We start from the raw sequence: 23,427 nt of genomic DNA, 5'->3' as shown, positions 1-23,427 counted from the left end.
AAGATCTACATGACCTTATCTGCGTATCTGGAGGTCAGCCGCTGCTCCGCCGTGTTGTACCTGTTTGTACGTGTTTTTAAGTCTCTTGATGTCATCGTGTCTAACACACACCCTTTATCTCCTCTCTGCAGCTGGACCATTGCATCCAGCCTGCCATTATCACCAAAGACATCTGCATGGTCTTTTACTCCCGAGACGCCAAGATTTCCCCACCCCGTTCTCTCAAGAACCTCTTTGGGACTGGATACTCCAAAACTCCTGACTGGTAAATCTGGGCTGCTGCACTGTGGCCATCTCTGTTTCACAATCAAAGATATCTGCCCTGTTACAAAGTTTCCTTGTTCAAAACTTCTGCTTCAATATAGCAACCGAGTGACTGGGATCTACGAGCTGAGCTTGTGTAAGATGTCTGACACTGGAAGCCCAGGTGAGCGGCCATGAAACATGTTTAAAGAACGGCAGCTGTTTTATCATAATTCTGTGGAGAGCTTCATCCTAATGAGGGCTCATGTCCTGAGCAGGGATGCAGAGGAGGAGGAGGAAGGTCCTGGACACATCAGTGGCTTATGTGCGTGGAGAGGAGAACCTGGCCGGCTGGAGGCCCAGAGGAGATAGCCTCATCCTAGAGCACCAGTGGGAGCTGGAGAAGATGGAGCAGCTGCAGGAGGTGGGGCCTTAAAAGATTCATAAAGAAATAAATCTGTTTAATATCGTAGAGGGAAAAATTACTTTTCAACTCAAAGACCAAAGTGCTATTCTAAAAAGTTTTTTCTTAGAGTACAGACTTTACATGACTAACGTCCCCTCTTCTCCCCACCTCACATTCGCCCCCATCTTTCGTCCAGGTGGAAAAGACCCGTCACCTTCTGGGAGAGGCGGCTCCCGTGGGAACAGCTCCCACCACCAAGTCCCTGAGTGAGTCTCTGTCCCCCAGCGTGAGCTCCGGCACTCTGTCCACATCCACCTCCGTCTCCTCGCAGATCTCCAGCACCACCTTTGAAAGCGTGAGAAGGAGCTGGCCACCAAGGTGAGAAAAACGTGGGCTTAGTGGGCGTTCTTGTTGCTGCCTTCTTCCTTCTCTGCTCGGAGCTGATCGGTCTTGTTCCTGTTGTGTTGTAGTGCCTGCGCCTTCTGACACACACCTTCAATACTGAATACAAGCAGCTGGTGAACAGCATCAGTGACTGCAAGGTGAGAAATAATACAAAGAAATAAAAAAATAGCCTTTCTGTGTCACATCAGGGAGTTCCTATATTGACGTCTACCTCATCCTGCTGTTGTTTCACTTCAGCTTTCTCTCATCTCACCGATCGGACGTGATCCATCCGTGACGAGCTTCAGCAGTGCCACCCTCACCCCTTCCTCTACCTGCCCCTCTCTGTCGGACTCGCGCTGTGGCTCCATGGGCCAGAAGTAAACATATTTTTAGGAACATTGACCTCGATCTGCAAACGGTTATTGACAGGTTATCTATTTGATTCTAACTTGGTGTGATTTGTGTTAAAGGACCCCTGAGAACAGCTCACGTGCCTCCAGTCCCTCCTGCTCAGACTGTGAAAACTTCCCGATGGTTCCCACTCTGGAGACCTCCTACCTTGCGCGGGCTGCAAAGAACGAGTTCCTGAACTTGGTGCCTGATATTGAAGAAATGCGACCAGGGTGAGTAATGCCATATTAACCCAAATACTGTCACTATGACATGTGTCTCACAGACCAAATGTAAGTCGACACTCATGTTCTCTAGTTCAAGCAGAAATGATGTGGATCGATTCAAATTCCTGAGCCTGGATGATTTCAGCTGGAAACAAACCAACTCTGCTTCTTCCTCAGATAATTCAATTCAATTCAATTCAATTTTATTTATATAGCGCCAAATCACAACAAAAGTCACCTCAAGGCGCTTCATAGATACAGAGAAAAACCCAACAATCATATGACCCCCTATGAGCAAGCACTTTGGTGACAGTGGGAAGGAAAAACTCCCTTTTAACAGGAAGAAACCTCCAGCAGAACCAGGCTCAGGGAGGGGCGGGGCCATCTTCTGTGACCGGTTGGGGTGAGAGAAGGAAGACAGGATAAAAGACCTGCTGTGGAAGAGAGACAGAGGTTAATAACAGATATGATTCAATGCAGAGAGGTCTATTAACTCATACTGAGTGAGAAAGGAGACTGGAAAGGAAAAACTCAATGCATCATGGGAATCCCCGGCAGGCTACATCTATTGCAGCATAACTAAGGGAGGATTCAGGGTCACCTGGTCCAGCCCTAAATATATACTTTACCAAAGAGGAAAGTTTTAAGCCTAATCTTGAAATCTTGTCTTCTGAATCCAAACTGGAAGCTGGTTCCACAGAAGAGGGGCCTGAAAACTGAATGTGTTCACTGACCGGTGTTGCCAGCTTTGGTGGCTCGTCTCCCGCTCGAAGAGGACCAAAAAGAGAACAATACAGTGTTCAGCTGCCTGGCTGTGCTCTACACACACAGCCCTGCTCTGGTACAGTAAAAACCACATTTACATTTGTTTACATTTCCAATGTAGAGGATGAGTTTAGATCACTGTGGTCCAAGCTTGTCGTCAGTTATAGAAACTGGATGTTGCACAGGAAAGTGTTTCCTTACATTTATTTTGTGTTGACAGAAGTCTTTGATTCATATTGATTATTAAAGCGGGCTTTAACCTGTGGAGAAACACGTGTGCTCTTGCTCCTTCAAACGGTTTTCTTCAGAGATTTCTCACTGTTTGTACACATGCTGAGTGGCTAGTTTTGAAAACACTTACTTTACCTTTACTACTCTGCTCAGAAATGCAACCTGTGACCTTACACAGCCCAAAAACTTATCCTAAAACATAAATTAACAAGGACAGAAGCTTTTTACAAATGCTTCAACAGTGTAATTCTAACAAGGTATGCAATACATCTAATGTCAGTTCAGAGGTATGAAGTGATGACACTTTGACATCACTGAATAAAAGCAGTCTTGTCATAATAAGCTTTGCTGTGGACAGTTGGCGCGTTCATGTTAAACTTTTTCTTACAAATAAAAAAGGTAATCAGATGTTAAGTTTGTTCAGTTTTAGTTGTTCTCATTGTGTTGCTCCTCAGATCTCCCGTTGTCCCTGAGCCTGACTAAAGCCCGGCAGCTTGTTTTCAGGGCATGGCAATGCAGATATGAGCTAAATGTGACACAGCAAAGAAAAATCAGAATCAAGAAACCCTGAGCTGACTTTCATGGCTGCAGACGTGACATTAAGAGCCTCACAGATCAAAAAAGTATGGGATTTAAACTGCTTCTAGACCTGCACACGTCTGTTTCCAGGGCAGGATATCCATTCCAGTGCAGCAGAAGGAGCGGTCAGTGTGGACCTCGGTGCTGTACAGGACCTCCTGGAGCTGCTTGTCTCCTGGCATCTGGGCTTTCACTCGTATCTGAAGGACAAAATAGGAAAATCAAGTTGCTCTCACTGTCACCTGATTTCCACAGACTGCCATCTGACCACATCCCTGCAGTTGGATCCCACCGCCGTACCTCTAGGATGGGTCTTCTTGTTGTCAACCCAAACCACCCTCTCCTTCAGCTCTGAGCTGAATATATACACATGATTGCTTCTTAAAAAACAAACAAAAACAAAAAAACGTCCCCACACGGAGTGAGACTCAGTCTTGGATGCCCAGATCAGCCAGTGTGGTGTCCAAGAAAGGGAAGGGTTGGTTTGCCAAGTTGGGCTGTACCTCGATGGGCAGTGTCACCAACATGGGGATATCCTGCTCCAGTCTGACGCGCAACATCTTGTTGTGGGACCCCGGGAGCTTCCTGTCTGCCGATCCGCCTCTCCGTCGGCCTGCTCCACAGTCGCCGCCTCCTCCAGAGAGCGTTTTGTGTCGTCTGCTGCCAGCTTGACTTGCTGATCTTTATCTCAGGAGGCAGTGGGTTTTTACCCTCTCCCCCTTTGATCCTGTGCGTTATCGTTTAAAACTCGCTATCTGCATCTTTTGGCTCCAGCACGTCTTTATTGTTAGAGTTGTTGCTTGCTGTGTTCTTCTGCGGGGTGCTGATGATTCATTGTTCTGCTTCTTCTGATGGTAAACGCCTCTGGAAAGCCTGAATATGTGAGCGCGTCTGATTCATACAGAGTTCTGCTCTGCCCCCCCGGACTGATATATGCAGCCAGTGTGAATGTGTGTTATGTATCACTCACATGTTAGGTTCATTAGACTGACACAAGGGTGATGCACGGATGTTGGTGTTTTTAGGGCCAAGTGTGAAAGTGGAAGAAAGACAAATTCTTTTGAAATGTTAAAAGAATGTTGGAAATTTGATCAGAATACAGTAAAAATGAAAGAAACAGATATTTTTCTCAGATCATTGTGTTAAATTGTCATAATCGCCATGTTCTCTTTAAGACTATCAGCTCTACTCTAAACAACCCTGAAAGCCTCTGCTGACACATGTCATCAGTTCCTTTCTTTCTTTGTAAACAAGGTCGAGTCTGTCAGGTCAGCAATAGAACTTCCTACAGATGACCCATCAGTGTTTATTCCATGACTGTAAACATGTTTCCATTTGTCACTTCAGTCTTTACTCTGAAATACAGGAAATGACATCATGGCTCAAAATCTTTGTCGTTCAAACAATTCTTTATTTAACATTTTTTTAACTTTATTTAACAAAATACATTCAATAAAAACTTGAACAACAGAAAACTGATTTTTAATCCAACCACTGAAAAAAAAGGTAACGACTGAACACAAACAGAAGAACAATTTATAAAGATTAAAATGGAACTACAGGAAGTTTGATTCACAGCCTCATTTGAACTTTAACTTAAACTTAAGGAGAGCCGACCTGAACTCTGTGGAGCCTGATCTCCAGGGTTTTAAGTTGGACTCTGAAACCAGAGGATGTTTCTCTCTCTTCAGATTCACTCTGATCCTGTGATGGGAACGGTTTCAGCCCTGCGTGATCGCGCTGATGTTTGCACAGAGCAGATGATGAAGTGAATGTTTTGGCACAGTGGTAACAGTGAAACAGTTTATTAGTAACGTGGGATCGTTTGTGTGCAGAGTATGAACTGAGATTACTGAAGCTCTTGTCACACTGCTCACAGCTGTAGTTTCCTTCCATGTGTGTACGTTCATGCTTGTTACGATTACCTGACTGTGAGAAGCTTTTGTCACAGTGTCTGCACTTGTATGGTTTCGCTCCTGTGTGGACTCGTTTGTGTGTTTTAAGGTGACCTGCAGTGGTGAAGGATGACCCACACTGATCACAGAGGTGCTTCTTGACCCCACTGTGAAAGAGTTCATGTTGTTTTAACTCAGCTGATGTGGGGAAGCTTCTCCCACATTCTTTGCAGTATTTCAGTTTGTCTCCAGTGTGTTTACGTTGATGTATTTTTAGGCTGGCTTGCTGACTGAAAGTTTTTCCACAGATGTCACAACGAAAGTCTTTCCCACCACCACAGCGATGACAGGGTTGAGAAGTGGATCCATCTGTGTCGCTCTGCTTCTAAACAAAGACACAAAGACCGTGTAAGTCAGTCCTTCAACACTTTTATCCTGAAAGTCGCCTGAAATAAAGAGCATCTCTGCAGACGTCCAGTTACATTTTACTGTTTCAATTAACACACTCAGTTTACTGGGCTACAATAACTACAATACTACCACCATAATACTACAGCAATACTTATTTAATATTACAGTAACATCTGACTTACACTTAAATGAAATGAAAACCTGAATAATGGCTCAGAGCTACTCTTCGGTGCAGTAGAAGTGCTAACATGCTAACACAATTTAATGAGCAGACTTGTTCCAAACAGTCAGACTGAACTTACAAGAATAAAATAAAAATACAAACCTCACAGTAACTGCACTTGTAGAGTCTCTTTCTGGTGTGGATCTGTTGGTGTTGTCTCAGGTACTGTGGAGTTTTAAAAGTCTTCTCACACAGGTCACATTGATAAGGTCTCTCCTCAGTGTGGGTAAACATGTGGTGTTGTAACTGTGCGTCTGTTGTAAAGTATTTACCACACTGATCACACCAGTACACATCTTCTCCAGAGTGAATGCGTAGGTGTATATTTCGGCTCCATAGCTGGCTGAAAGTTTTTCCACAGATGTCACAGCTGTATGCCTTAACTCCAGAGTGGGTAACTAGATGTCTCTGCAAGTGGCTACTTCGAGTAAAAGCTCTGCCACACTGATCACAGCTGTAAGCTTTAACTCCACTGTGGACGACTTGGTGTGTTTTTAGGGCATTCTTCCAGGAAAACGACCTTCCACACAAGTCACAGCTGAACGGTCTCTCTCCAGTGTGGATGAGCTGATGTTGTTTTAGTTTAGACTTCCAGGTAAAATCCTTCCCACACTCGTCACAGGTGTTTTTTTTCTCTCTCTTGCTTCTGTGAGGTTTGTCGGCCTCCTGAGAGCGCTGACTTCTCGGTCCACGTTGGTCCTGCAGTGACAGAGATACAGAGGCAGTGAGTGAAATGCAGTCATTAAACAAACTGAAGCTTCAAACTCCCTCCATTAACACTAGTTTTAAACCTGAAGGTGGAGTGTGGCACCAAACACCACCAGAACCTGAACGACTGCAGGTGCTGATAAGTTGCGGTCGCGGTATTTCAACATCTAGTTAGCAATACAGAAGACGAGCGAGAATAAATGGAGTAATATTTTTTATGTGGCAGGTAATTTCAAATGCAGCGATTCTATCAGCCCAACAAACATCAGTAAACACACAAACTGTTTGTGTGCAGTTTGTCTCACAATGTGATGTAAAGACTGCAGTAAAATCCTCTGCAGGTTAGTGCAGGATAAGCAGGCAAGTTTACTGTAATGTGATGGATTTAAGTAAAGAACAGTGTGTGACTGGTGCACAGTGACTGTGGTGCTCATGTCAGAGTTAGATTACATCAAGTGTAGCAGAGATTAACTTAAACTTAAGCTCATGATGCTGACATTCATTCACTGAGCTCCACCCACATACCAACAGTATAGTGTATAATATAAAGACAGTGTACTGTCAGTGTAGAGAAAGGAAATCAGCCAGGACAACTCGTGAAACATCTGCTGACATCTGGATGAATTCACAGAGAGCAGCAGGTCAGCTGATCACAGCCTGCACATTAAAAAAAATCTACTGGAGCTCTCAATAGAAATGATTGTGAGCTGTGACCCTTTTCCCCACACTGAGCCACTACAGCTGATTTTAGGGTTGAATCCTGCTGAATCCCACTTTAACATCTTCCTGCTCATTTTGATGTTTAGAGGCAACGTCACCGTCTAAGATGTAGGCATTGTATACATTGTATACATTATTTCTACATTACATTATTATTGCACAAGGTTCATTTAGTTTAGCATAAAATATACATATCAGTACTTCAGCTTTTAATGGAGTATTTCTTAACACTAGTATCTGTCACCTTCTGTTTTGAGCTCATTGTTTTCTCTGCAGTGGCTGAACTGAGTCCAAGTAGCTGAAATTTCCTCTGCTGCTCCGTCAGACTCTTCTCCTCCTCCTGATCAGCTGGGACACAAAACAGAACTTTGTTAAGCTCCACACTGCACTGAAGAGTCAAAGTGTCTCATATGTTCATCTGAGAACACACAGAACACATTTTAGCTTCCCTGGGTGGACAACTTGTTTGAAACAAACACAAAAGGTTTGAGCACCGATACCAAATTCAGCAGTATGGCACACCAGTACCAGGAGAGCAATTCCTCTTTAAAATATGCCCTGGCCAAGAAAAAACCCGACAATATACGTGTGCCGTGAGAAATGATAGATAGATAGATAGATAGATAGATAGATAGATAGATAAAATTTATTTCAAACATGCAAATATAATTGAAATAACAACAGAAAAAAATAAAAATAACAAAACTTAAAAATCATCAAGTTTTCATGCAAATATCTATGTCTACAGAATGTGTGTGCTCGAAAAGGAGTAGGATGAAGTTTTCTTGTTCCTACCCCCTTATTTCAAATTTCATTGCTTACAAATCCATATCCAGGATTCAACATTATTTGATCATATATTTAACTATGTACAAGTCTAACACATTGAACATACACAAATAAAACCATTTTCAGCACGTAAACCAGAACAACAACAAACTAAATTTTTTACATAAACTAATCACTCTGTTTATAACAGCCGCTTAATCTCTGAGTTTATTTTCTATCTATGTGACAAAAACCTTAATGAAGACTTAAGGTTGGGTTACTCAGGCCTTGATTTATAAAAAATGAGGACACAATGAGACAACTCAGTCACTGAGAGGAAGATTTCCTATATTCATGCAATTTATTATTTTTGAACAATCCTGTGAATTTTTGTATTGATGTACTTGTCTTGATTTCATCTGTATATCCGAGTGGGTGTAGAAATCTGAGCCATCATCTGAGTAAGCCTCATCACAACTTTGCGCTGATAAAGGCAGCTGTGTTTTAGCCTGGAACACATTTATTTTTACATTTCTCATAAATGTATTTCATTATAGCACTTTTACCGCCAACATGTTGGGTCTTTTGGAGCCGGAAGTGACCTTATATGGAAGAAGGGTGGCGCTAGCTAGCTTAGTTAGCAAGCTGCATTCATAAGCTGTGCAGGTGCCACAGAGATGCTAAGTAGCCTTAATAACAGACTAATAAAATAACAGAAACTCTGATTACAATGAGCTCATTTAAAAGCTTTCTTCTAATAAATTCTTTTCTTCTCTGTGTTTCACAACCTTTTGCTGATATCTTTCTGTGAATTAGTTTAAAGCAGCTTGAGTCAATTTAGTCAGATTTTTTTTTCCAACTTGTTCACAAAAACTTGAGAAGAGACACCGAGGAGAGCAACAGAAAGCCTCATTCAGGAGCTAAACTCAAGATTAACTAGACTCGGATTAATATTAGCTCGGTGCTTACCTTTAAGTGTTAAATCAGTCTTGACAATAATCGGAGAGAAAAACGCCATAAAGCGGGAACTCGGCTTCTTCTTCTTCTGCTCTTGTATTTTTTGGCGGTTAAAGCTTTAAGGCGCATTACCGCCACCTGCTGGACTGGACTTTTCATGTCCCAAACATCATCAATTGGCCACAAATTTGTTGGAGTTTCTGTTAATAAAAAAGATGGAATTCAAGGATCTTGTTATTTGGTTTGTTCGTTTTTACCATTTACTCTACAATTTTCTGCCAGTGTATAGCAAACCCCACAGCTCAAATCAATGAAGAATTTAGTATTTTTAACATATTGCTTAAGCTGGAACCAGCAGCTATATAGGCCTAATTTTTAATCCAAACATGTGATAGAGGTTTACCACCAGGAGAAGCAGACTGTAAATAAAAGACTGTGCTACTGAAAACTGTTAGTCTGACTTTGGATTGTAAATATGTTTCCTTTTGTCACTTCTGTATTTGTATATGGCTCAAACTATTTGTTATGAAAGCAAAACAAACAAACTGATGTTGTATAAATTGATTCAGGATTATTTACTTCGAGTCCAGAAATCATAGCTGTCTCATCAGATCCAGTTGTGACATTAGCTATAGTTTCCGCGGAGGGTACTTGGTTCTGTATGACAGCACAGCTTTTAGGTTGAATTCAAGCGCTTGAGTACAGCCTGATAATTAGAGGCCTGCAAACATGTTTGCTGATGAACTTTGGAAGTAAAAGTACAGACAGCTATAGAAGACACAGGACACGAGATGGGTTCATTATTTCTTTTGAGTTCCATGTAACAATCCGTAACTCTGTAATTAATGAATGTGCCATTTAATCTTGGCTGCAGCCAAGATTAAATGGCACATTCATTAAATGGCTAAAATGGGTTGGCTGCCGTTCAGCATTTAGCACAAGTCAGCTTTTGATCAGAAAGTTTTCTGGTTTGATCCCTGGCTGCTCCAGTCTGCAGGCGAAATATCCTTGGACAAGATTGTAATCCCAAGCTGCTTTCTGATGCATCCATTGGAGTGTGAATGCTTTATAGAGTTTGTGAAACAGTTGTACGTGTGGTCAGATTGTTTTGTATTTGTGTGTGGATTGAAGCACATGTCTGAGAGCACATCAATCACTGCACATATTTTTTAAAATCTTAGTTTAAATAAAGTTTTTGATTATTTATTATAAAAAAGAGATGATATATATATAATGCAGTGGGCACTCTACCAGCTAACATGTCAGTTAATTTGACACATTGATTTATTTATCATTTCTTTTTCTCTCTCAGCTTTTCAGCTCCATATTTTTGCCATTTCTTCCACACTCAACTCTGTTCTACAAGGTGAGCCCACAGTTAATGTAGGAGAGGGCAGGTGGCATTAAGAGATTTGATTGGGCAATCTAGGGCCCAGTTAGTTCTTCCTTTTGGTGAAAGCTGGGCTCTTCAGTTCAGCATGGTACAGCTCCAAAGATTCTGCAACATCAAACCCTCTGTCTGCTAATGTTACATCACCTGGGCTGAGGCAGTCCAGGTAATTGCAACAGTTTCTTGAAATTAGTTAATTCAGATATAAACAGAGTGACAGTTTACAGATTCAAACATGTCTCAGAGAAAACAGAAAAAAACAGTAAAGCCCAACTCTCCTCTTTGTGATCAGGAAGACAAAATTCAACTTCCTGATCAAGTAGACAAATCATTCAACCAGCTTCTAGAAAAGGAAGATATTCAAAAGTTGAAAGAAATGGAACTCCTAGACATGCAGGGAAGAAACTTTGAGCTCCAAGCAAAGCTTGATAAAGCACTAGAAAAACTAGTGCTGAAGGACAAAAAGAATCAGGAGCTGCAAGTAAAGCTTGATGAAAGACCGCACACAAATGAAGAGTTTCTTCAAGAAAAAAGGCTACAGGAGATAAAACAGAAGGAAATGGATTTCAAGCTCCAGGACATGGAGAAACACAACAAAGGCTTGCAAATCAAGCTTAATGAAGCTCTGCAAAAAAATGAAAGAACTCCTCCAAGAAAAATAACAACAGGACATGAAGCAGTGCAAACTCCAAGGCATGGAGGAAAAATACAAAGCGCTTCAGGTAAAGCTTGATAAAACACTGAACAAAAATAAAGAGTTGCTTCAAGAACAAAAGCAACAAGAAATTAAACAGAAACAAACGGACTGCAAGCTTGAAGACGTGCAGGAAAAATACACAGCGCTGAAAATAAAACTTGATAAAGCCAGAGGTGGGACCAAGTCATTGTTTTGCAAGTCTCAAGTAAGTCTCAAGTCTTTATCCTCAAGTCTCAAGTCAAGTCTCAAGTAATGTCAGGCAAGTCAGAGTCGAGTCTCAAGTCACTGGTGTAAAAGTCCGAGTAAAGTCACAAGTCTGAAATTTTGAATTTCAAGTCCTTTCGAGTCTTTAAAAAGAAAAAAAAGAAAAAATAATGTTGCAGTTATGCTAAATGTAAATATTAGACCATGTAATTTTTAAATCTGTGTTTTTCTCAACACATGACAAAATAGTGAACGTAGAAAATATACACAAATTGTGAAATTGCACCTCTTTAAAATGCAGCTCAATTAAACCTAGCTCCAAGGATAATTTTCACCGACAGTTCTGAGATAAGCTGCATGTTATTCTTGGATGCGGTTGTAGGACCGGTGTCGTGCCAAAGTAGGTATCCCCGACAGAATTTGTTTCCCCTGTGCTGGGAGCATGCAGGAAGTACTGATGTTTTCATTTTGTGAAAAATTAGTATCGTTACATTACCATTCAGTTTGAGGGTTACAACAGAAAATTATATATTTATTGCTCACGGGGTATCAGATGGGATTATTTTAATAAACCATAAACATTTTGGCTAATAACTATTTTTATTCTCCTGTAACTTTATTATATAAAGAGCTAAATCCTCCAAAGTTTCAGGAGAAATGCGTCATAATAAGAAGTGTTTGTGAACGAAAAATCAGCAATGTGGGATACTGTTTGTCCGTGATTTACACAGGGGGAACAAATTGTGGCAGGACCAGCCTGATATTATTTGTATCCCACTATAACTTCGTTGTATAAAGAGCTAAGATCTCAAAAATGTCAGGAGTAGTCAGTCATTATAAGAAGTGTTTGTAAACTAAAAATCAACAATGTGGGATACTGTTTGTCCGTGATTTGGACAGTCCAGCGTGTGCTCCCGACGCAGGGGAAACAAATTCTGTCGGGGATACCTAGTTTGGCACGATAGTAACTTCAGGTCACTGCAACAAGCCCAGGTACAGTTTACCGACGGATGGGTGCAGGACCTTGAAATGCACCGTGTAGAACGAAAGACCATCGTACGTATCATAAGTTTACCAGTCTCACAAATCGTCTTCATAAATACACAATCGTTAACCGTTTATTAATAGGACCTTTAAGCTCAACGGTAATTAATTAGCAGTGGAAATAATTTCTGGTACGCGTTACAGAAATGTAGCAGTGACAACAATACTGTATGCTGTAATCGTACTGGACAATTAGTGATACAAAAAACCTGTTTTATCCTGTCAATAAAAGTATATGTTTTTGTCAATGTACCAAAATAACAGAAGCGAAACGCAATATTGTGTCAGGACAATTCACTATTTATGCACAACAAACAAAGGAGCGACAATTTCTGTTCAGCGCCAGACTTGCTTGTAACCTATATCACCAATTATGTTATGAAAATGACGCATTAACTACAACAGCAGACTGACCTTTGTGTAAATGCTTGGAGCAGACTAACCTGTGAGCTGGAGGGTTCTGGGACGTTATATTTGGTCTTTGAATGGCTGCAATCCAGGCCACCCGTCGCCTCTTTGTTACTTCGGAAACATGGCTCGAACAATTTCTCTTCAACGACGTAATCCGATAACAATCGATCTCTTTACCCGTCGGCTTCCCGTGGCTGTCATGCGACCGGCTATTGCAGTTAATAATACAACAGCTTCTTGCCATTTTTGTGTTTCTTTTTTATCGCTGTGATTTCAATTGAAAGCCTGCGTGCGCTCGTACCTCTTGCCACGAGTTCCCAGAATCCTTTGCGGTTTTACCCCTGAATGACGTCACATTTTCAATCTCTATATAATATGCATGTTAAATTTTATATTTGGGGTGAAATATCAAGTCTTTTCAAGTAAACCGGTTCAAGTCCAATTCAAGTCCCAGGTCATTGGTGTAAAAGTCCAAGTCAAGTCACAAGTCTTAGAACATTTTTTCAAGTCAAGTCTAAAGTCATAAAATTAATGACTCGAGTCTGACTCGAGTCCAAGTCATGTGACTCGAGTCCACACCTCTGGTTGTTTATGATCAGTAAAAAATAAAACAAACAGTGGGACACAGAGTTTTCTTAAAAATAAACACATGAAAAAAGTCTTTGGTATATTATCTTAATTGCCTCTAGATGCTCCCAGGGCTAGGACTCAGCTATCTCCAGCATGGACTGCAGGATGGAAGCAACAACAATAAAGAGGATGATAGAGAGGAGGAAGGCTCTGTGGATGACCTGCAGCTCAATGAGGCCAGTTTGGACAGCAAGGATTAGCAAGGTGATCCCTTCAGTCATCCCCCTGCACAGAGAGGAAGCAACCTATTATGCTACAATATAGTCTTTGTGCCAGCGAGGCTTGTACTTGACGCGTGGCAGTCTTCTGGCAGTAGGTGAGCCAGTCTGAGTGTGGTGCAGCCTAGCAGTGTCAGCGTTCTTTTCAGTCACTGGGCGACAGCGTGCTAGATGAGTGGCATTCCAACTCTTTCCATCACTCAGCAAGAAGGCATTCAAGCCTTTGGCTTTTGTTACTGTTACAGGAGGGGTAAATCTGGGATGTCCTTTGGGAACATGGTGGGGTTTCCTTATCCTCACACTCTCTCCTGGTAGAAAAGAAGGTTTCCGTGCGTGACGCCTACCATCAGTGTAACGTTGCATTTTCAACTGATATTTCCGAACTGAGTGATGTGCAACGTATCCAGTGGAGACACAGCAGGAGGCAAAGGGAGTACATCCAGTATAGTACGCATCTTCCTGCCACACAGGAGTTCTTAGGGAGAGGGAAGTAGAGGGAAGTAGTTGCATGCGGTGTTGCACAGTAAACTTGAAGCCAATCCAGCACAGTCGCCTTCCATGGTTTCGACTGCTGGATTGATGTCTGGATACAGGTGCGGAGGGCACGATGAAACCGTTCGATTGCTCCGTTTGCAGCTGGGTAGTAGACAGATGTTCTGCTGTGGGAGATGCCTCTATTCTGGAGGAATGAGGTGAACATTACAGAGGTGAACTGTGCACCATTGTCAGTTATGATGTTCTCTGGGTTGCCATGACGACTAAAGACAGATGAGAGGAACTGAATGACATCATCAGTAGTAGCATAAGGTGAAAAGGCAAGCTCAGGCCATTTGGAGTAGTAGTCAGTCAATGTTATGACGTATCTACAAGCAGGTATTGCAGTATCAAAAGGCCCAACAATGTCAAGACCAAGTTTTTTCCACGGTCCATCAGGCAGTGGGACGGGTTGGAGAGGAGCAGGATTAGTATGTGCAGTTTTGTCATTGGACTGGCAAAGGAGGCATGAGGTTATGGCAGACTGAACTTGCGAGTCCATTTTTGGCCACCAGTAGAGATCTCTTAATCTTTGTTTTGTGCGCACAATGGTGACTTTCATGTGCCAGTGCAATCAGTTTAGGTCTCACTGAAAGTGGTGCAATGAGCCTTGAGCCTCTGAGAACATAATCACTTAGGGTTGAGAGTTCATTACGGATTTTGTAGTAAGGTGCAAGCGTGACATCAAGTGCTTTGATTGAGGCAGGCCAGCCACTTTGTATTTGTGAACGCAAAGCAACCAGTTCAGGGCAAGTTGAACAGGCAGAGTCAAAGTCCGCAACTGGAAGTGAGGACATGGCAGCAGAAACTTGGGCTACCATTTCATGATCTGAATCTGATGTGGAATGGGAAGAAACGGGCAGGGGCAGGCGAGAGAGACAGTCAGCTGTATAGTTCTGAGAACCTGGGCGGTAAATAACATCATAGTCAAAACACAGGAGGCGGGCAGACCAGCGGGCGATGCGCATGCCAACCCTATTAAACCCTTTGGTGCTCAGCAGCGTTGTCAGAGCTTGGTGGTCTGTCCGCAGAGTGAAACGTCGGCCCCACAAATACGTTCTCCATTTCTCTGCAGCCCACACACAAGCATAAGCTTCTTTTTCAACAGTTGAGTACTTTTGATCTGTTGCAGGCAGTGTGCAGGGAGCAAACGCCACAGGTTTTTCTGTGCCATCAGGTTGCACTTGAGCAAATACAGCACCAAGCCCATAGTCACTTGCATCAGTAGAGATCACAACACGCAAGGCAGGGTCAAACAGTGCCAGTGCAGGACTATTCACCAGGAGTTTTTTTACTTCTTCAAAGCTCGCTTGTGCACCTGAAGTCCATGTGAAAGTGTTCTTGTCGTTAGCACAGGCACACATAGGGGCTACAACAGTTGCAAAGTTTGGCAAAACTTGGAGTACCATGACACCAAGTCCAAGAAGGATCTCAAACTGAGGGAACTGGGGAGGATTAAAGGGGCAGCACAGCAGCGTTTTGGAAAACAGTGTAAAGGCTTTTCAGGAAGCTTTTAGGACGCTGTGAAAATACTGAATTTGAATAGTGGAGGCTAGAAGTAGTGAATGTATCCTTCCTCTCTATCATTAGATGGAGAGAGTGTACAAAGGCCGGCATAGTGGGTCTGTGGCCACTCTTGCTTGCACTTTTGCGTGTCCGTCAGCCAGCTGTGGAGAAGAGCAAAGTTTTTACATGCAAAGAGCTGAAGTGAAAAGCAGTGTTCCAAACAATGAAATGTGTCCACTCTTTGTGCTTTTCATGCAGTAATGTTTGATGTTTGAAGCTATTTCTGCTGTTGTCCCATTCCCGGTGAAATCCGCTGTCCCTCCAATCCCGATCCTCTTGCAAAGCAATCAGCATTTGTCAGACGCATCAGTCATTGGCGGTACTCAGACAGGATCCTGGATGACTACACGTCTGGGGTGGCTAAGAGAGCAATTGAAGGATGCCATGTTTACTGAATATGTGCCTAATTTTGTCAGGACATAGCTGGGTCCATTGCTTCTGCGTGCTCTATTTTCACAAGCAAAGGCCTGGCTCTTTCTCCTGGCACCTTCTCAGGTGAACTCCATGCCGTGGCTTCTTCTCAAATCAACGTCTGGACTGCCGCAAAACAGCTGACCGTTGTTGACAGGATTCGAACCTGTGCGGGGAGACCCCAATGGATTTCGAGTCCATCGCCTTGACCGCTCGGCCACAACAACCACATTTGGTTTTGGAGCTACATACTTGAAAGACATACGTCTTCCAAGTCCTACGCCACACGTCTTTCAAGTAGGATGTGCACAACAACGGCCACGCTGGATTGTAAATGCGGTAGCTGCATGACTTTGGTGAGAAAGCTTGTGGTTTTGCAGTTCCGTGAGATCGGTGCAGCACAGCTGCGGTTGAAGCTAGCTGGCTGACATTAGCTTGCTTGTTTGCATGAACAGTAACACACACAGCTGATGATTTTGCCACCGCAAAGAGCTGATCAGTACATGGTTAGTAAAATGTTATCTTCATTCCAAACATTCAGCACAATATTTAAAGTGGGACTGGGTGTCTTTATGAAGAAGTAGCGTGTCCAATCACAGTTTCATGTAAGAAGGTATATGTATGAAGTGATGAGAACTCAAAGCCTGTGTGAACAGTGTCTTTCCACAGCAAACGGTAGCAGCGAGGCCGATGAAGAATGCACCTGGCCTGACATTGTAAGCCTTTGCAGAAAGAGCGGAGAACGTTTTTACTGTAAAACAGTACGCAGCCCACATGCTTGAACAGCACTGCGAGAAGCAACTGCGATGGCCGGGAATCGAACCCGGGTCAACTGCTTGGAAGGCAGCTATGCTCGCCACTATACCACCATCGCTGTGAAAAACTGCAACATCACTGAGTCATTGTCCGGCTTATGAAGCTTTCAGGACAATTAACAAGGTGGGCATTGTGATTACTCGCTTGTCAGGTTCTAAACTGGTCAAAAGGTAGATCACTAAAAAGACTAGTGCTCTCATGCAACTGCACATTTAATCTCATCAGCTAAGCTTCTTTGCTACTCAAGTGTGGCCTCTCACGCATTTAAACTCTTGTGTGATTTTTAGCACCTTGAGAGTCGCAATGGTCACGCGAGTTCTTCAGGTCACAGCAGACAAGGTGCGAATAGGTGTGAATCTGTCTTGGGACGAATCTGGGACGAGGACGTCTTTGGCTCCTCTCTCAAGTTATTGGACTTTGGCAAAAAGGTTTCACGCTTAATTAAAAAATGAGAGCAAGTGTCTGTGTCCCGAATACAAAGTGGGAGCTGGTTCCACAGAGAGGGGCCTGAAAAGTGATGGCTCTGCCTTCCATTGTACTTTTAAATCCCCTCGGAAGACAGCAGTCTGAGAGCAAAGCACTCTGTTGGGATGATATGGCACTGTGAGATCTTGTAGACAAAATTGGGGGTGATTATTCAAGACCTTGTGTGTGTGAGGGCAAGTATTTGGATTTTTATTTGGGATTTAATTGGGAGCCAATGAAGAGAGAAGTCCATATGGGGGAAATATACTCTCTCCTTCCAGTCCCTGACTGTGCTCTGGATGCAGCGTTTTGGAAAATAGTGTAAAGGCTTTTCAGGAAGCTTTTAGGACACTGTGAAAATACTCAATTTGAATAGTGGAGGCTAGAAGTAGTGAATGTATCCTTCCTCTCTATCATTAGATGGAGAGAGTGTACAAAGGCCGGCATAGTGGGTGTACCAGAGCAGGGCTGTGTGTAAAGCACAGCCAGGCAGCTGAACACTGTATTGTTCTCTATTTTGTCCTCTTTGAGCGCGAGACAAGCCACCACAGCTGGCAACACCTGTCAGTGAACACATTCAGGATGAAGATGGGAAGTGAGGAAGAACTGCTGTCAGTGCTGGAAGAGCTCGACCCCCTCCCCATCACTGCGCAGTCTCAGCAGCCCTCACCCACCCCTGCCTCTCCTGTAGATGCCTCTCAAACTGCATCAGTTCAACCCCGAGTTGAATTATTCCAAGACCGAGATGAGCCCATCTGTTTTGCTGAAATCCAAGAAGACATGTGGTCAGTGCTTGACTACCTCCCCGTCTCTCAGCAGTCTAATGTGCTCTCCTCTCCTCATTCACACAACTACTCGACTCCTAAACAAAATCTCATCTGTCCTGCTGATTCCCCTCCATCCAAACTGGCGTCCTCCCCTGTTGCATTCACTGAATTGCCGTCAACAACCCCCATCTTTTGCCAACTAATGAAAAACAATAATTTCACTATAGACGATTGGACCGATTTCAATTGAATTAAACTGTTACTCCTGTTATTTCAACATCTGTCTTTGTGTAAATAAATGAAAAAACAAACAAAAGATGCTTCTGTCATAAGTTACAGCAGGATGAAACAACCTTCATGTAGTTCTTGTTTTTAACACTGCAAACCTTCTTTAGTTCTTTTGTTTCCTTTCATATTCAGCACACATCTGTCAGTGTCCACTAACTGTCAGGGAAAAGCCAGATAAAAACACTGTGGGGTCTTTTGGGACACGTGCTCGTTGGGTTTACTCATAGATATCAGAAATGATCTGTTCTGTATTCAAAGGATACACGAAGGACGTTTGTATTAAATGCAATATAGCGACTGATCATATGCTGCTTTCTTTGGGGGCTTTTCACCACCATGTTACACAAATCCAGTTTCTAACTGAAAAGAAAATCCTTCACCATTTTCTAATCAAATTCCCTGGTTTCCCATGTCAGAGATGTCATGGCTGAAAGGATCATCGCCTATTGAGCTCAAAGCTAAACTCTTGTGTAGGGCCTCTTTCCATGTTGCACCATTCATTTTAAAAAGTCCTGGTAACAAGAGACAGAGGTGACTTGATGTATTACAGTTACTTCCCAATTTACAGAAATGATGTGACTTCTGACATTTTCCTAGCAGGAAATGTGCTACTGTGGGACACTGAAAGAATAAACAGCAAGGCACGTTTTGTTTTAATAACTTTTCTTTACTTCATTTGTATGAACTAGGTTTACCTTACAAAATCTTATACTGTATATAATGTTTTATGTTTAATTCATGTCAATGTCAGCTCGTGTTTACTCGGGTGAGCAGTACCGGCCCACAAAGAGAATGCTCTTGGTGGGTTTATGTCGGATGAAGAAGATGAAGTGATGATCAAAGAACATTTCAAAGCCCACACTGAGAAGTTGTTCAGAAAAAGAAGTTGAACCTGACCAAGATGAAATCCAAAATTGGGAATTAATTGTTTTATTGTATTATTTTTAATGTCACATATGGTGTTGTGTAATCCGTGTATGTATTATGTGTCTCTGCTGATGTGTTTCATGCCTCACTTTCATTTTACTGTAATTAGGCTAGTTTTAAGTTTCTTGAGTATTCTGATAAGGATACTGTGTAGTATGATTTGCAAATGAAGAGGAATCAATTAGTCTTAAATTAATTGACTAAGAGAAATGAAGCGTTGGAAGAATGTTATGTTGATGACTATGAGGTTTCTGGGGTTTATTCAATAGAGCAACAACTGTGTGGGATCTTTATACAAATTCTTATATTCTATTTAGAGCTTGCTTTAAAGTATGTTAGCAAAAAAACAGCGCACGCATTCGTTTTCACGATTTTTGTTCTTCTTTAGTCATTGGGTCTTTTTAGGTGGTACCTCCAGGTACCACAAGGGGGGATGTGGTGGATTTTTGTGTGATATGTATAACTATACACTATATATCTATGTGCACTGAACATATATATTTTAACTTTCATGTAGAGTCTTAAGCACAAGACATTTTGCTTCACCATGGTTTATTAAGGTGGTGCAGTAACAGGGCAGTTAATGCTGCTGAGAGTTCTCCTGCCTAACTCGCTCTCCAGCTAACTAACCTTCCCTAACGTCTTTCATGCAGCACATGTCTGTATCTATTTTTTCTACTCTTTTACAGAGCATCTTTTTGAGTGTCTTGATTTTAATTGGATCTAAAAGGGTTGGATCTCCACATCGTTGGTGGAAGAAGATTATCAGGATGGCTTCAAAATTTGCGACTACAGCCCCTCTTCTGTGGAACCAGCTTCCAGTTTGGATTCGGGAGACAGACACTATCTCTACTTTCAAGATTAGGCTTAAAACTTTCCTCTTTGGTAAAGTATATATTTAGGGCTGGACCAGGTGACCTTGAATCCTCCCTTAGTTATGCTGCAATAGATGTAGGCTGCCGGGGATTCCCATGATGCATTGAGTTTTTCCTTTCCAGTCACCTTTCTCACTCAGTATGAGTTAACTGCATTGAATCATATCTGTTATTAACCTCTGTCTCTCTTCCACAGCATGTCTTTTATCCTGTTTTCCTTCTCTTACCCCAACCGGTTGCAGCAGATGGCCCCGCCCCTCCCTGAGCCTGGTTCTGCTGGAGGTTTCTTCCTGTTAAAAGGGAGTTTTTCCTTCCCACTGTCGCCCAAGTGCTTGCTCATAGGGGGTCATATGATTGTTGGGTTGTTCTCTGTATCTATGAAGCACCTTGAGGCGACTTTTGTTGTGATTTGGCGCTATATAAATAAAATTGAATTGAATTGAATTGTGTTAACTTGTGTAGTTACACAAGTTACACAGGCAGAATGCCATGTGAACCCTGTCTCCAGGTGGAAAACAGAATGAGCGATACACCTGCTGTCAGGCCTGCAGGGTTTCTCCCTGTGATGTTCTTCTCTGTCTTGTGGTTGACATTTTTTTTTTTTTTACTGGCACAAATAATTTGTGGGGCGTCTTATTGTGACACCTGATTGTTGTAGTATTTTTAAAATGGCTGTGCAAAAAAATAAAAATAAGAACCCCAGATGCATTGCCTGCATTTTTAGATGAATAGTTGTATATAACTTTATTATTTACAAAATTTTTGTTTAATTTTAATTTAAAATAATTACCACTTATATTTGCATTTCAAGTTATGAAAATAATTTACTAAACATGTCTGTGGTTTTTATAGTAAAGAGAAAATATAACTACTACTAGGGTTTTATGTGTTTGTGTGATTTCAGACCAGTTGTTTTAATAACTGTAAATTTGGACGTGTGAGGTTGTGCTGAAAAGAATGATACCAAGAAAGACAAGGTAAAAAAACAACAACAATCAAAAGCAGCCAAAAATGGCCAATTATATTTTGGACCTCAGAATATTGACCCAACAAATCATGAAAAATGAGGTTTCAATAATTGTTTGTGACAGTGCAGCTTTCTGGCAGTAGTAGTAGTCAGTACAATTTGATTTTTTTCTAACAAAAACAGTATGAAACTTAAGTTAGACTTGTGTTTGGAAATGAGCCCCCGCCCAGTGTTGTGTAGCTTTCTGGATTTTATACTTATTGGTTACATATTTATTTATTATACAGGCTATACAGTACACACATTTTATGTAACTGAAATGTTTAATTATGTGGGCTATAGAAAATAATTAAGTTATAGACCATATTTATATGAAACATATGCTTAATGTATATTAATCATATGTAACACCTGCATATGTCTTTAAAACAAGGCTTTGATTTTGCCACCCCATTTGATTTCCATGCCAGCCTGGAAAAATTTCTCTAGATCCGCCCCCGGACCTGTCCTGGACCAGCAACACCAAATCAGTGACTAAAAGAGCTCAGCAGCGACTGCATTTTAAGAGACGACTGAAGAAGGTGCACATCCCCAAACCCATCTTTAATACTTTCTACAGAGGTACCATGCAGAGCATCCTAACCCGCTGCATCACAGTCTGGTATGAAAACTGTCATGCGTCCAATCGCAGAGCCCTCCAGAGGATTGTGTGGACCGCACAGCGTGTTATTGGCAGCTCTCTACCCAGTCTACAGGATATTTACACCTCACTGGGAAAGCCACTAGCATCATGGCTGACCCGCATCACCCTTCCCATCAACTGTTTACCACACTTCCCTCCAGAAGACGACTGCGTCATCAGGAGCAGGTCGGCAAGATTGTGCAATAGCATTTTCCCCCAAAGCAGTTTGGCTCCTGAACACCATGGTTCCCTCCTCCGCACTGAAAACTTCTCCACACACTTCTTGGACTACATAATACTCTCCTCTAATTATTATTACTATTATGATGTGAACATTTTGTGCACTTAAATCTTACTGTGCTAATGACCCCTGCATCAGCACCTTGTTTGGAATAGCAGTGGAGAAGACATAGATTCAATGCTGCAGACGTCTGAGCAAAGAAAGCTTCTAGAAGAGTAAAGACTAGCTAGAAGAATGAAGATTCACAGAGTAAATGTGAAAATTCATCACAGGGCTCTATGCACTTGATTAACTGACCATGAGCAAGTTTGCTAGTCTGGAGCATTCAGATCCACCACAAAGACTGTTCAGTGCTCACAGAAACTGCACAATACCCAAGAGCTGCATCTGAGCCTCTACAGGCCTTAAACAGCATGTTAATGTTCAAGACAGTTTAATTAGAAAAAGACAAAACAAGTATGGTTGGTCTGGAAGGGCCGCCAGGAGAAAGCTTCTTGTCTCTAAAGAGAACACAACAACTCAGTTGAGGTTTGCAAATTTGCCCTTGAAAGCTTCTGGAGCAACATATTTTTAAAAGATGAGACTAAAGTGGAGGTTTGGTCATAATGCACAGCAGTAACTTCAGCAAAAATCAAACACAGCACAAACACCTCAAATCCACTGTCAAGTACGCTGGTTCAATTGTGGTGATTTGAGCTTGTTCTGCAGACACAAGCAATAAGCACCTTGCAGTCCACGAACTCCTCTGTATGCCAAAGTTTTCTAGAGTCAAATGTGAGGCCGTCTGTCCAACAGCTAAAGCTTCTCCTAAATTAGGCCATGCAACAGGATAATGAGCCCAAGCACAGCAGCAAATCTACTGCATGGAAGTCCAGACCTCAACCTGACAGAAATGCTGTGTATAAAGAAATGCTTGCAAATGTTGATGAATTGAAGTTATTGCTGCTAACTGCTGCTTCTGTAACCGACTCAATCATAGAATGATTATGATATTGAAAAAGACAAATGCCTGAATCCTAAATTGTGGATATCCTTTTGTTGTGATCTAAAATGTAACACTAAATGTGATTAAAACACTAAAAATCTGGACTCTTGGGCTCAACAACTGCAAGGATCACCAGCCCGAGGAAAACACAAAATACACATGACCCCGTGACAAAGACAATTCATTCTTGAATGAAGACATTGATCTGACTTTTTAAAATTTTGCCAATTGTGTTTATTATTAAATTATTGAGGAAATAGAAAGGGGGGAGGGGTTTTAAAGAAGAAGGTAAAGGAAAGGGATAGAAAGGAGGAAAGAGATAGAGGAGAGAAAACCCCAACAATCCCCTCTGAGCAAGCACTAGGTGCGACAGTGGATAGGAAAAACTCCCTTTAAAGG

At 42.1% G+C, this 23,427-nt stretch overlaps 3 protein-coding genes and 2 non-coding genes across 5 annotated transcripts in view; 2 read left to right on the top strand and 3 right to left on the bottom strand.

Annotated features, from left to right (window-relative positions):
* Positions 1-1,031, top strand: part of LOC147322602 (kinesin-like protein KIF1B) — a 9,161-nt gene extending 8,130 nt beyond the window's left edge. Inside the window, exons 5-9 of the mRNA XM_086305056.1 lie at positions 1-33; positions 132-265; positions 366-427; positions 522-667; positions 846-1,031. The exon at positions 1-33 is cut by the window's left edge and continues 146 nt beyond it. Coding sequence (XP_086161182.1) covers positions 1-33; positions 132-265; positions 366-427; positions 522-667; positions 846-1,031 — 561 coding nt within the window. The remainder of the gene's footprint in view (positions 34-131; positions 266-365; positions 428-521; positions 668-845) is intronic.
* A 371-nt stretch (positions 1,032-1,402) lies between these two features.
* The window catches only part of LOC147322587 (transcription factor 7-like 1-B), a 118,348-nt gene continuing 96,323 nt past the window's right edge, over positions 1,403-23,427 (top strand). Inside the window, exons 1-2 of the mRNA XM_086307158.1 lie at positions 1,403-1,413; positions 1,507-1,659. Of these exons, the coding sequence (XP_086163284.1) occupies positions 1,403-1,413; positions 1,507-1,659 (164 nt within the window). The remainder of the gene's footprint in view (positions 1,414-1,506; positions 1,660-23,427) is intronic.
* Positions 4,642-9,009, bottom strand: LOC147322601 (uncharacterized). Its single transcript, XM_086307066.1, has 4 exons — positions 8,923-9,009; positions 7,430-7,533; positions 5,860-6,456; positions 4,642-5,508 (listed from the first exon to the last, which is right to left on the bottom strand). Exons 1-4 carry the CDS (start codon positions 8,969-8,971, stop codon positions 4,831-4,833), a joined length of 1,428 nt encoding a protein of 475 aa, XP_086163192.1. The 5' UTR covers positions 8,972-9,009; the 3' UTR covers positions 4,642-4,830.
* Positions 16,161-16,242, bottom strand: trnas-cga (transfer RNA serine (anticodon CGA)). Its single transcript has one exon. It is a non-coding gene; the product is annotated as a tRNA-Ser (tRNA).
* trnag-ucc (transfer RNA glycine (anticodon UCC)) lies at positions 16,818-16,889 on the bottom strand. Its single transcript has one exon. It is a non-coding gene; the product is annotated as a tRNA-Gly (tRNA).

This window comes from Aulonocara sp. 'chitande type north' Nkhata Bay, linkage group LG9, assembly GCF_057382095.1.
Source record: "Aulonocara sp. 'chitande type north' Nkhata Bay isolate Kocher_YH1m ecotype deep benthic linkage group LG9, A_spYH_male_GT1.1, whole genome shotgun sequence".
Taxonomy (NCBI): domain Eukaryota; kingdom Metazoa; phylum Chordata; class Actinopteri; order Cichliformes; family Cichlidae; genus Aulonocara; species Aulonocara sp. 'chitande type north' Nkhata Bay.
This window is presented reverse-complemented; position numbering and strand designations above follow the sequence as displayed.

Excerpts from the sequence above, each read along its gene's own strand:
- LOC147322601 (XM_086307066.1), bottom strand. The coding sequence starts at position 8,971 with ATGGCGTTTTTCTCTCCGATTATTGTCAAGACTGATTTAACACTTAAA. Across the intron at positions 7,534-8,922 it reads GACTGATTTAACACTTAAAG|CTGATCAGGAGGAGGAGAAG; the intron begins GTAAGCACCGAG and ends TTTGTGTCCCAG. Across the intron at positions 5,509-5,859 it reads ACAAGTGCAGTTACTGTGAG|AAGCAGAGCGACACAGATGG; the intron begins GTTTGTATTTTT and ends GTCTTTGTTTAG.